Source organism: Plectropomus leopardus, chromosome 12 (genome assembly GCF_026936395.1).
Source record: "Plectropomus leopardus strain MGB_pleo_1.0 chromosome 12, ASM2693639v1, whole genome shotgun sequence".
Lineage (NCBI taxonomy): Eukaryota > Metazoa > Chordata > Actinopteri > Perciformes > Serranidae > Plectropomus > Plectropomus leopardus.
The window spans coordinates 18,753,497-18,766,618 of record NC_142187.1 but is presented as its reverse complement, the minus strand read 5'-3'; the positions used below and the strand labels follow the sequence as shown (position 1 = coordinate 18,766,618).

The 13,122-nt window shown below is 38.4% G+C and overlaps 2 protein-coding genes across 2 annotated transcripts in view; both read right to left on the bottom strand.

Annotated features, from left to right (window-relative positions):
• The window catches only part of LOC121951508 (myomegalin-like), a 58,291-nt gene extending 53,003 nt beyond the window's left edge, over window positions 1-5,288 (bottom strand). The window contains exons 1-3 of the mRNA XM_042497861.2: window positions 5,100-5,288; window positions 2,779-2,825; window positions 2,605-2,672 (exon numbers count right to left, since the gene is read on the bottom strand). Of these exons, the coding sequence (XP_042353795.2) occupies window positions 2,605-2,672; window positions 2,779-2,825; window positions 5,100-5,170 (186 nt within the window). The 5' untranslated portion in view covers window positions 5,171-5,288. The remainder of the gene's footprint in view (window positions 1-2,604; window positions 2,673-2,778; window positions 2,826-5,099) is intronic.
• A 4,705-nt stretch (window positions 5,289-9,993) lies between these two features.
• LOC148188084 (uncharacterized) lies at window positions 9,994-12,879 on the bottom strand. Its single transcript, XM_088085761.1, has 3 exons — window positions 12,507-12,879; window positions 12,035-12,291; window positions 9,994-10,540 (listed from the first exon to the last, which is right to left on the bottom strand). The coding sequence occupies exons 2-3, from the start codon at window positions 12,228-12,230 to the stop codon at window positions 10,305-10,307; spliced, it is 432 nt and encodes a 143-aa protein (XP_087941887.1). The 5' UTR covers window positions 12,231-12,291; window positions 12,507-12,879; the 3' UTR covers window positions 9,994-10,304.
• Window positions 12,880-13,122: the final 243 nt, after the last annotated feature.

Sequence of the window (13,122 nt, the reverse complement as noted above, 5' to 3'; positions counted from 1 at the left end):
GGTTTTAAAGGGTTTAATACATTTACTCAGTTACTTTCTATCACTGGCCTTATCTTTTCAGAAAATAACAATATTCTCCAAGTTTCAGCTCTGTAACCTCACAACTAGATGCCACTAACTCCAACACACTGGACCTTTAATAGGTGATAATGTCTGAATGGACAGTTTGTTTTGGGGATTTTGAGCCTCCTGTCACTCAAAATCCAGCTCGTGTGGGCACATGGAAAAGCCCCAGAGACACACTGATATATTATATCATCTGACATTTGAAAGGGGATGCCACACCCACACTCAGTTAACCAGAGTTTATGCTTCTGTCTATTCCTTTTCGAACATGTAAGATGCAATTTCTTGTTGTTTGTTTGAACATTCATTGAGTTTAAATTATTATCCATTTTTTTGTTACTGTATTTTTTACTTGTTAGAGCTATCTATCTATCTTTGCATCTTTCTATCTATTTCTCATATACCTACAGTTTCAAAACATTTTGCTAAAAATCAGAAACTCCCTCGACAAAGGCTACACAGCGTGGGAAGGCAGAGGGGCTGATGCGAGCAGGACAGACAGGTGAGTGGTGAGAAGTTGGATGAAATAGGAGACCTGGGAGCTGTGAGCCTGATGCTATTAATAGGGAGGTGTCCTGAATCTCACAGAGCGGTGAATCCCTGAATGTCCCACAGAGATATGAATGAACAGAAAGAAAATAACAGAAAGGAAGACAGGCTACACTAAGTCTTGAGTCTATGAGTCTCTGAAAAAAGCTTGATTAAAATCAAGTTTCACAACAAATGTCCAGTGCAATGAGCATTAAAAATGAAGTGACTGAGACGTATTACCATCACAAGTTACGTCATTGTTAGTTCTAAATGCATTCAGTGAGTGTGCCCATTAAAGTGTCACCTTACATGCTGTTTCTAAATAATTCTGAGCAAAGATAGGACAGGCGCCAAGCGGAGACTCCACACAACATTAGGGATGACATCATGTACACGGTGTGTGTTTTTAAACTCTCTCTCTCTCACACACACACACACACACACACACACACACACACACACACACACACACACACACACACACCTCTTGAAGACAAATACATGGGAGTGAATGTGTGTAAATATGTCCCTGTAGTATGTGTTTATTTCTGTGTAAAAGTGACACATCCAAGAATTAGCTGCCATGTAAGTGACTCCAGCTTTGAGTGCTTTCACAATGTAACCCCAGCTTTCGTGACTAGTTGGTGACACCTCCTGTTTTAACAGATCTCAGCACCACCTCCAGAATAGCATGAAAGGACTATCACTGGTGGTGAGTTAGTCAGTGACAGTTTTAGTGCTTGACCAGTGATTAATTCTGATCTGAGGCCTGTACTACAAAGTAGGATTTAGAGTAAACTGCCACACCTCTTATTATAACCCCAGTAATTATTATTACCTCAGGATGAGAAGGCTATCATCAGGCATTTATATGAAACTTTCTCCCAGAAAGGGCTTTCTTCCTCTCTGCCTTACACAGGACTTTCACCAAGAACACCAGAATTTGAGTCCCATGTAAACTCAATATTGTCATTCGACCGCAGTGAAGTTCCTCTATAGCAAAATGTTACCTCTTTATATCTGTGATTGCATTCACACAAAATGCCTAAGTATCATCAACTTTTGTCTGCAACAGAGCTTTTTTTCTTCATTCTCCAAAATTCAATGGAGAAATCCCATTGGCTTTTTGACAAAGAAACCAGGACAACACTAACTTCATCATCACCCTACAGACAAACATCATCCCTGCAGCACTCTATAACAGCCTTCTGAACTTACCAGTAGGTGTAGCAGGTCCCTACTAAGTCATATCTGCAAGGTTTATCACCACACATCATGTCCGTTTAATAGGCTGGTGACGCTGTGATCGGTGCATATCAGCACAAACTGCACAAAAACCCTTTTCATGTGTTCCATCTTCGACTCATCAGTTAGTCATTAAATGTTAATGTGTTAGTGATTTTTTCCACATTCATATTCTTGATAATTTCCCTTTAACCTCAAGACACCTACACTGTCAAATTTAATTTAAATTTAGCAAAAGGTGCTTCAGACACAAAGATCCTGCAGCTTACAGGAAATTACAATACCCTGCTGAAAAACATTAAAAGGGATCTTTAATATAGTTTTTTTGTACAATGTGACTGATATAATGCCCAATAACAGTGCAGCAAGGACCGATGAGGAATCCTAAAGTGGGCCGTGATGTACCCAGAGGCACACTTTCACCACCAGGAGGGTTCAGGGTGTTTTCCATCAGATCTCATCAGCTGCGGGAATTTTCCTTCTCTGTACTTTAATAACACATATTCCAGTTTGGATGTGAGAATGGATTTTGGTATTAGACATCCCTGATTTTCTCAACATCTGACCCTACAGTGAGGACACTGTGTCAGAGTAAACCAAAATCAGCTAATCACTTCTTGTAGGAAGCTGTGAAAGCCACAAGATGGCAGAGTGGAGCGTATTTTCATTGGGCATATCACCAGAGTATTGTTCTTCATGCTGAAGGACAAGGAAGAGTCACTCACATTCAGCTCCATGACAATTCAAAACAAAGTCTCTCACCTGTTCAAACTGCTTGAGTGTGTGGGGCTGAAGAGGAGGAGAGTTGTCTGTTTCATCGCTACACAAATCTAAGAAGAGGAAAAAAAAACATTTGTTTTGAAATCAACAGAAATTGTGGAATTAATAATTATCTTTTGACATGGCTGCAACAGATTTTTAATGCAGGCTACATACCTGTCATGTGACCTGTGATGTTGGATGAAGGCTGCTCTTCCACAGCACTGTCAGGAGAAACAAAAATGAAGCATTGTCAGCACATTCATAAAGATAAAAGATAGTCAGATTATTCACCTTCTAAAACCTGGTTCGACATTAGTTTTCTTGTGCTGTGTTCAGACACCCCTCACAAGCTATTTAACCCTTTGAAATTGGTTAGTTTTCTTTCAAAAACAATGGGGGAAAAGTAATAACCAACTTTTCACAAAATGTGCCACAAATTGAAAGAAATAAGTAGAAGGTGATGAAGAAAATGACTTGAAAAATAATTTTAAAATAAAAATGAAATGAATCAAAATGAAAAATATATTTATAATCATTATATTAAGAATTTGGGAATTTTGAGATTTTTTTGCTATTTTTTTGGCAATGTATTGTTAAATTGCTCATTGCCTTCTCCCCGTGTATTTTTTTTTAAAGAAGTTGAGCCAATTTGTTCAGGTTTCAAAGGGCTAAATAAAACTATGTAATCAAAAATTTGGAGCAGTGTACACATCACAACATTTACAGAGGAGGGAACATTGTACAAAATTAGCTTTGTGATCCTGTAGTATTGTAAATCAGGGAGCTCATTGGGGGAAAAGAAGAGACAGAAATCTTTTCACTGCAACAGCATGATCTCATTTGCACCTCTGTGAGGTAATAGGGGTTATCTGGGAGTCCCAGCAGGGGAGAGCAGAGATAGGAGGAGCAGCTGAGGGTCAAAGTTCAACTGAACCAACCAACCACTGCAGAGGATGCTTTCATGACAGAAGCAATCAGTTGAATGATCCCCCTCTTAATCCTGTTATAACCACATGGTTAGAGTGCATTTTAACAGGGATGATTTGCAGAAGTGATTGACCAGCAGAGGCATAGATGTTAGGGGGGATGCAGAGTACACGTCCCCTTCAGTATTTTGAACACTTGCATCCCACCCCGAATAAAAACAATGAAGTGCTAGAAGGCAGCTGACACACAACACTGCCTCCAGTAAGGTAGGGGGTGACAGTGTCAAAAGAAATAACTGCAGTCTGCCATAAAATAGACGAAGATAAGCAACCATTCACAGTTGAAACATACAGTAGCATGATCTTTCCCACAATTGATGCAGAAAGTATTTGTGTTTTGCTACTGTATAGGTAGCCTCCTTTACAAAAAGACCACATTTCCAGCAGTGATAAATTTACACATGGCCCCAAAAATGTTTAAATAAAACAACCAAAAAACAACAACAGAAAAAAAAAAAGCTATGCCCCTTTTGACAAGTAGCCTAAACAGACTGAGCACTAACCACAGCATACCAGCAGCATCATAAGCCCACCATACTTGTCTAATAGTTCTCCCCCTCTGGTCTCTGCCCTGACAGCTGCCCCACTAGAAAATGTAAAGACAGTTGGTGCATGCCAGAGGTTTAAAAGTTCACCTAAATAGTCCACATGCTGCATCATTGTGGTGGGCAGGGTATCACGACTTTTTCAAGAGCTCCTGTTTTCTTCGGGATTGTGCAAATATCAGTGGGATTGTCCATTTATAGTTACAGCGTGTGTCCCTGTATGTGGGAGGGATTTGATGATGCAGTAACCTACATGCAATACCACACATTGCATGCTGAATCTGAACTGAGTGCAATCACTCTCAATTAATAATAATGGGGGGAAACTTGACGTGGGTGCCTGTGAGGATATTTTTGATTATTTAAAGTCATACATTCATCATTATTCTTTCCTGTATGGCATCTGAGTTTATAAAGGAATTTAATCTTATCTATTACTCCTGGGCCTGCAATATTAAGTGTCTCCCGGGGCCCTATTGCCCCATTTCACAAGCGAGCCCTTAAAATATTTGCCACCGTATCGCAACGTAAGTTCAATCGTGCAAAGCAGGCCAAAATTAGCCCCTGAGGCGCATCCTTATAGAACATATTTCATCAGAAAATTGTGTTGCGAAAAAATGCAGACATCTGGAACCAATATGGCAATCAGAGTCAAATTTTGTATCGCCAGTGGCCTCAATAGTGTTAATATTTGATCCGTAAAGCATGCAGATGGCTACCGTATGTGATACAGCCACGGCCTTTATTACACCAGAGGATGCGCGACTGCTTTATGATAGAAGACTAGAAACACCACGACAGAAAATAACGTTATGGTAACCGAAATGTGGGTTTAAATAGAGCAAGCTGCGGTTTGTAAGCCCTGGTCGTGTTTTGGTAAATACCTAATGAGGGCTATAGTGTTTCGCTGCGGTGTTCCGCTGCGGTGTCCCCCCGCAACACAATCGGCTGGATGCCGCCTCACCTCTCAGACTCTCCCCAGATTTGCTCCGGTGGCGATGAGCTCCAATCCATAAAGGCTGCTCCTTCAGTCATCCATGCCGGTGAGCCTTCAAATCAGCCGTCCATTATTCACTTTGACACAAAATACAACCACACGGGAACATGTTAATGTGCGCGGTCGACGCACCGCACACCGCTCAGGTTTGGAGTGTGTATGTGTGTGTGTGTGTGTGTGTGTGAGAGAGAGAGGATGCGCGCCCTGAGAAATGAAAGCAGAGCCCCATCCCACAGAGCAGAGTCCCTGCTGTTCAACCAGCCCACCAGCACATGAGCTGCGAGGAAGAATATATCTGCCTCAAAAGCAAAAACGCTCTCTAAGGATACATGTTTCAAAATAATACTCTGAATATTCCCTGATTTTACTGATTTAAGCTGTTTTTTTCCAAAGTAACAGTACCACAAACAAGCTTATGGCATGCATTAACCCTTTGAGACCTGAGCAAATTGACTTGATTTCTTTCAAAAACCACAAGAAAAATGGCATGAGAAAAATAACAAGAAATTACTCCAAAATTAACAAAAAAAAGATACATGAAAATTTCCTGAAACTTAGCAAGATAAGAAAAATAAAAAAACAACAATGAATAAGGAAATAACCTGAAAAATACATTGCTAAAAATACATGTAATATTATACATACATAATTTGTAACATTATTTCAAATGTAATATTAGGATACTTTTCTGGACATTTTTATATATTTCATATAAATTTCATAATTTCTTATCATTTTCTCTGTCTTTTTAAAAACTAATTTTCAGGTTGTTTTCTTGTCACCTTTTACCAATTTCTTGCTCATTTCCTTTTTTTCATGTGCTGTGAAGAAATCAAACCAATTTTCTAAGGTTTCAAAAGTTAAAATGCTTGTGAAAGACATCTGAATGCTGCATAAGAAAACTGATGTCGATCAGAGTTTCAAAGGGTTAGATAGCATCATGTAGTCCTGCTTTTTATACTGCACAGCACATATACTGTTATTATACTGCTTTTAATGTACTCCTATACAGAACTGTACCAGAGTTCTCAAATATCAATTTCTTTGATTGCATCTTATCAAATGCATATTAGCCTACCAGTAGCTGAATACATTATTCAGATAAATGCCAAAAATGTATGCACAACAGCACCAGTGGGAGAAGAGGTATTTATAGCTTGTATTTAAGTAGATGATGCAATGCCACACTATTAAAAAATATACAATGCAATGTCAAGCAATGCATGCTAAATCTTGTAAAGTATAATTAGGTAAAATAAAGTAAAACTATTCATTTTGCAGCAAAAGAGCTCCTGACAGACTTTTGTTCTGATTATTTTTGATATATTTGATTTTATTATGGACACTTTAGCTTGTAACATACATTTTAATTTAAAAGGTGGGGGTGGAGCTAAATTTAATTTAATTAGTACAAATGCATCTCATTTTACCACTTCTACTTGAAATGTAACTAAATGAGTACAAGGATTAAGGATGATCAGATAGAGATTAATGGAAATATTCAAATAAAGTACACAAAATTATACTTAAGTACAAGCACATCATCAATAAAAAGATACTGAATGAGAGCAGTGACATTTCTTCTAAGTGCAAAGCCTTGTAAGGCTGCATTTTAATCCCATGACATGATCTCTCCCCTAGTTACTTATTTTAACAAGATTCTTGCTACATGCTTGCATGTTTGGAAAAGTGTTTCAACACTGACTTTGCACTTTGCTGTTCTAAGGATGTATACTTCAAAATAATTCTCTGAAGTTGAGTTTTCCAAAACGAAAGAACCACTGTTGTGTTTTCAGGATACATTTTACTGAAACTGAACATTCAACAGTTATCATTCAGGCCTTAAAAACATGTTGCTCTTATATAAATGTGGCTGATTACCTGGATTTTTACAATCTGACATCTGTTTTTAGCCACTTTTCCTCTGTAAAAACATCAATTCAGATACTGTTAAGTTTTGTAAGATCCCACTCAGCCGTTATTTGTATCAAGTTGCTTTGGTTACTGATTGGTTTATCTTTTTGAAGATTGACTCAGGAATCCTACTCTGAAAGAGTGGAGGGATTAGGGGGGGACAAAGTTAATGAGATTATGTCATTGTTTGCTTTGGCACTCAGTAACTGTATAAGTAGCCTATGTGAAGAGGGAGGCAGCTTTGGTTTATCTTGTTTAAGGGACAGTTCACTCCAATTTAACCCTCGTTTCCTGTGGTGCTATTTATCAATCTCGATTGTTCTGGAGTGAGTTGCAGATTGTTAGAGATATCATCCACTGAGATGTCTGTCCTGCATGAAACTGCTCACAACAAGGTCTGTGGATTGTCTTGAGTAACTGGACATGATTTCTGCAAAAACATATTGCTGCTGATTTTTTCAAATGTACTCTTTTGGCAATTTGAGCACAAATCAAAGTGCCATCTAGTTCCATTAAATTGGAGAGAAGACAGACATCTCTACAGCCGACATCTCCAACACTTGGAAACTTATTTCAAGACACCCTTCTTCAGCGTGTGCGCTGGCAATAACAAAATCTTCTCAGGTCTCATTGATTATATCCTTGAATGCCACTGACATGATACATCCCAGCAGGGGGAGCCAAATTTTTTTTAAAGATTTTTACAAGTTTTTATCAATCACAGTAATATATAAAAATAAATCTATGAATGCAACAAATAAACATGGAAAATAACAGTGATAATGATCATACTACTACTAATAATAATAAAACTTAAAAATAAAATAAAAATAAATAAACAATGATGATAATCATCAAAATAATAATAATAATTAAAGGTTAAGGTAAAATAATATAATAAAGCAAAGTAACAACAACAACAACAACAACAACAACAACAATAATAATAATAATAATAATAATAATAATAATAATAATCCTGAAATAATAATCAATACAATGAAAATAATAATAATAATAATGATGTCTATATGTGCACACAAACTCATACCAGAACAATCCAGACTGATAAATAGCACTAGGTAAGAGCTAAAATGTGTATTTTTGATTTGGGGGTGCACAGTTTCTGTAAAGGCAACAGAAGAAGTGTTAAATTTCTCCTCAAAATATAAATACATCAGAGAGCTCTGGATGATGGATGCCTGTGGCAACACACATGAGCCTGAGGAATGAAGAATTATTACTTTGAGCTAATAAAAGACCCAAAATATCAAAACTAAGCATTTCTGTTTCACATTTGTTTCTCTACTGAAAGTTAGGTTTGTTGTTACTTCTACAACCATCACATTCACAACAGCCTAAAAAGCTTCCTGTGCCCTCTTACCAGAATGTTGTTGGGGGAAGTTTGCCTTCACAACTTTCAGACAGAGTCCTTCCTTGGCTCTGTTAAGAAAAAGATCACAGTTTGGGTTAAAATGAAGAGATTGCTTTTAGAAAGGACTTTCTGGCAGAGAGCCCTGAAGACTAACTTTTCTGATGTGCTAACAGTACAACAGGTGTAGTGGCATGCAGGTAACTTATGGGGACACTTTTACTACAGCGCCCTCTCCTGGAGCCATGCTACACCGCATCCTATATGTGTTTGTGCTGCAAAGCTCAAACAGCCCAAGCTTTGACCAGAGAACTGCTGGAGACTTCTGCTTTTTACAGATGGAGGACAAACTATAAACTACATGACTGATTGTACGTATATATATGTGCATTCAGATACTTGTCAATACAGGTGTAAATGGGAACATAATCCTATTTTATTTGGGTGAAATGACCCTTTAATGTGACGTTTAGCTTAAGTTAGGATGTTTTTCATGGTGATGATGCCTCTCAATCTCAGCAGTATGTATTCTGTGTAACATCAATGAAAAAACTCTGATTTCAGACCCCTTTAACCCTTTCATGTATGAATTGTGACTGCCTCAGTCAAGATTTTTTCTAAAGTGTTTTTTATCCCCCTTGTATGAGGTAAGTATGACAAAAAGTTACATTTTTTTCAACGACTTTTTCATGTCCACTCAGGTGGACAGCATGCATTCGTTTTCAACTGAAACCGATCAAACAATTATAATTATGTCAAAGCATAAAAATATATTATTAATGCTGTTAAAGTAGTTTATTCACATGTTTGAACTTATTCTAATTCTGTTTAATGCCCCCCCTCCAACTAAATGACATGAAATAAACACCATTTTTCAAAAACATTGTCAAAATATTGTTTTGCTACAAAAACTACTGGTTACATTTTAAAGCATATATCCGTTGTTTCATCAGTCTCACTGCAGATTAAGTATTTTTCAGCGCAACTAAGTAGCAATGATAGTACTTATTGTAATCAAAACATTGCCAGCGATTCGTGATGTCCAGTTTAGTGGACAGACGATTAATCGTGATTTCCTCCGAACATAAAATCAGTACTTTGAAATTTTAAAGGCTGTGTTCCTGCTTAGATGTTACTTAATGTTATCAAATTGTATTTACCCGCAAGGTTCTCCTTTTTTCGAAGGATTGGCAAGATATTCCTGAGCTGCACATTTCTTGCAACCCGACACCATTTTGGGTTTGATAAATTTGTGATGCAATTCCGTCACCTGGCCAGTAAGGGGCAGTGTGTGGTATGATGCACTGAGTCCCCTGTAGTGGCATATATGCAATCAAAACCCATGCATATACCAGAAAATGGCTCTTAAAAAGCGGTCTCTTGTACTGACCACGTGCAAAAGGGTCGGTGTCTTTAGTGTGTCATTTCAACAGAATTGTTGAGAGAACCTTATATATATATATATATATATATATATATATATATATATATATGATTTTAAGTAATTTCTTGCAATCTGTGGAGCACTTCTTACTAATTGCCAGTTTTCTTGCAGCATAAGAAAAGCGATGTCGCTCAAAGTTTCAAAAGATTTATTTCTCACCAACAAACTTGTGCTGACACACTATCTGTGTGATGCAATTATTGCAGCAATGACCTCTAAAGACACTAGATGTCGTCATAACACCACTGTGCACTCAAGCATTCAGAGTAAAAGAAACCCTCCTGTGTCCACAATGTGGCAACACATTTTCAGCCTCTCACAGTAATGCTTCACTACAGTCATTCACTTCTCTTCTCAGTCATTTCAGTCTGCATACAATCACAGCAGATACACAAGATCTGCATCAACAACAAGTCTATAATCAGATGTCATCTTCTCTTTCCTAAGTCCTCTTCTGAAAGACCACACGGGGGCCTGACTTGCTTCCCCGAGGTTCTGCAGATATGATCCAGATGGCGGGGGCTTTCATAAAGTCCCTGTCAATCACTTTGTTCTCCTCGGCCCGGGCCATGGCCTCAAGTTCGGGGGAGGTTTCTGGGCACCAGTCTGCCATGAACTTATCCTTGGCCTCACAGTAGTTCACCACCACTTCCTCAGGCTGTTCCCCAAACACCCAGTCTGGAAGACAGAAGGAGAGAGAAGAGAAGCAGAGAAAAAAACTGTGAGTGATCATATTAAATAGTGGAAACAGACACTTTCAGTGTCCTCTGACGTAAAGGAGCAGTATCAAGGATTTAATGGCATTTAGTGGTGCAGATTGCAACTGACTGAGTACCCTAGCCTAAAATCTGTCTTTTAGTAATGCATGATGGACGCACAGCCCATGGGTCTTGGGGGTCAGGCGGTTTGGGTGAGAAAGAAAATACAGAAAATATCACAGGTTTAGGGTGGGGCGGGCCATAAAATTACCAAGCAGCATTCTGAGTAAATTCTTATAATTTACAGAAACATTGTGCAATGATCCAGTTTACACCTTCTCTTCCCATCTCCTCTCTGTCTCTCTCACACATTCATCAGTTTACTGCTGCGCTCAGGCTTTCTGATTCAGCTTTTGACCAGGAAAATCTGTTAGGTCCAACATATTTATATCTCTCCAGTCAAATTTCCCACTTCAAATATGTAGGCCTAACAAGTGTTCGTACAGCAAGCAAAAATCTGTCCAAGACGACTGTGACAAATATGCACTTTTGCAACATCATGTAAGTAAACCACTGTACCAATCAGCTGTGCACTCATGTAAACAAACCGCATAGATTATCAGCTGTGCATCTGAGATCATAGGCTTAAGACATAGTCACTTAAAAAGATGAGTAAGTGTTTGCTGTCTTTCTGTCCTTTGTACTTTTTAAAACAGAAAACATGTTTTAAGTTGTGATATTTACTGGAAATGACATACAATATAGCCAACACCAAGTGGGTCATTACCCAAAACTTTCAGCTCCGGTTCATGGGTTGGTGGTTTGTGTTCTGGTCATTGATTAACGCACATGTGTACAGGCCGGATGGGTCAGATTGGCTCTCATAGCATGCCGGGTTGGGTTGAGTTTAAAAAGTTCTGACCTGCGCATCACTACTGCCTTTCCAAGTGAGCTTTCCATCAAGCTAACTTATGCTTATTTTTGTTCTTTCTCCCTCCATGACCTGAAATTTGCTCCTTATCCACCATTACTGAGGACTTCCAATCCCTAAAAAGCACCTTGAGGAGACGAGAAGAGAGACTGATTCTAGAGGAGCTTAGAGTGAGGAAACATAGGTTCACACCTTCGTTGGAAGGAGCTAAGACGTAAGCAAAAGACACAAGTGACAAAAGTGAGGAGACACTTTAGCATAATGAAAAGACACCACAGCCTTAAGGTAAAAACTCCAAAGTTCCTCTCTATGTTTAGTTTATTCATTACAGGCTTATGTAGAAACCTTGTGGAGTGTTAGTGAGGACCTGATCCCTATGTAGAACTGCTCTTTCTAAGGAAATGCAAAACAATGATTTTTAGTTGTATGTGATTATACACTAAAGAAAACATACTTATTATATTATATTCCATCTCTGCCAATATATCCCTCTATATCCTACACACTGGTCCTTCAAGAAGAACCTACATCCCAGTAACAAACCTGCAAAGTCATGGATGAGGTCTTTGATGAGGTGACCGATGATGGCGTAAAGAACGCCCAGCACGATAAAGATTGCCATGATCAGGTAGAGGACATAAGTAGGTAGATGGATAGCATCCCGAGAGGGGGGTATGTAGCTCTCAAACAACACTGTCCCATCTTCTTCTTTGAAACGAACTTTTAAGCTGTCCTCCATTGCTGTCTGTCTTCAAAGCTGCTGTCAGCCCGAGAATCCACTTAATATCTCAGAGTCATCGCTGTATCGAAATGAAGGCGACACAAAGGTTTCATCTTAGAACTTTGTATGCAAATCACAAAAAGATCAGAAGCACACTCTCCAACTTTAGAATGAAATATGTATCCACAGTATTTGTGGAGAAACCTCATTGCTTCACACAGTGTAAAACAATAAACATGCATTTTACTTAATAAAGGTTTAGCATCCAGAATGTGAATAAAAACATCCACATACAGCACAAACGCAGGCGACGGTCCTCCAATTCACCGCGTGTCGTCACACTCCTGGCAGCACTGAGCAAGTAAGACTTAAATTAAAAGTACAACTATATCTCTCACCCTGACAAGTTCTTTATTTGGTTTCCTTGTACAAACTCCCTATCTGTCTGCCTGTGGTGCTACGCAGATGGAAACTAGATTAGCCTCAGCAGCTTGAGGTACTCAAGGTCAGAGGAACGATGCTGCGAGCAGTTTCCTAATGAGGCAGAGAATTTACCTGATGCATAGAAAAGCATGCAGATCTATCTATCTATCTATCTATCTATTATCTATCTATCTATCTATTTATCTATCTATCTATTATCTATCTATCTATCTATTTATCTATCTATCTATTATCTATCTATCTATCTATCTATCTATCTATCTATCTGTCTGTCTGTCTGTCTGTCTGTCTCTATCAATTTATCTATCTATCTCTACCTTCTTCTGCTTACATCATTATCAAACAGTATTTAATATGGCTAATGTGCAGTAATCCTCAGCATTGACAAATAAGGTCACTGCCCCTGACATACCCAGGTATTAGAGGAAGGTAAGATGGATTAAAGGACACAGATAAGACATGACAG

Excerpts from the sequence above, each read along its gene's own strand:
- LOC148188084 (XM_088085761.1), bottom strand. The coding sequence starts at position 12,230 with ATGGAGGACAGCTTAAAAGTTCGTTTCAAAGAAGAAGATGGGACAGTG. Across the intron at positions 10,541-12,034 it reads CCTCATCCATGACTTTGCAG|ACTGGGTGTTTGGGGAACAG; the intron begins GTTTGTTACTGG and ends TCTGTCTTCCAG.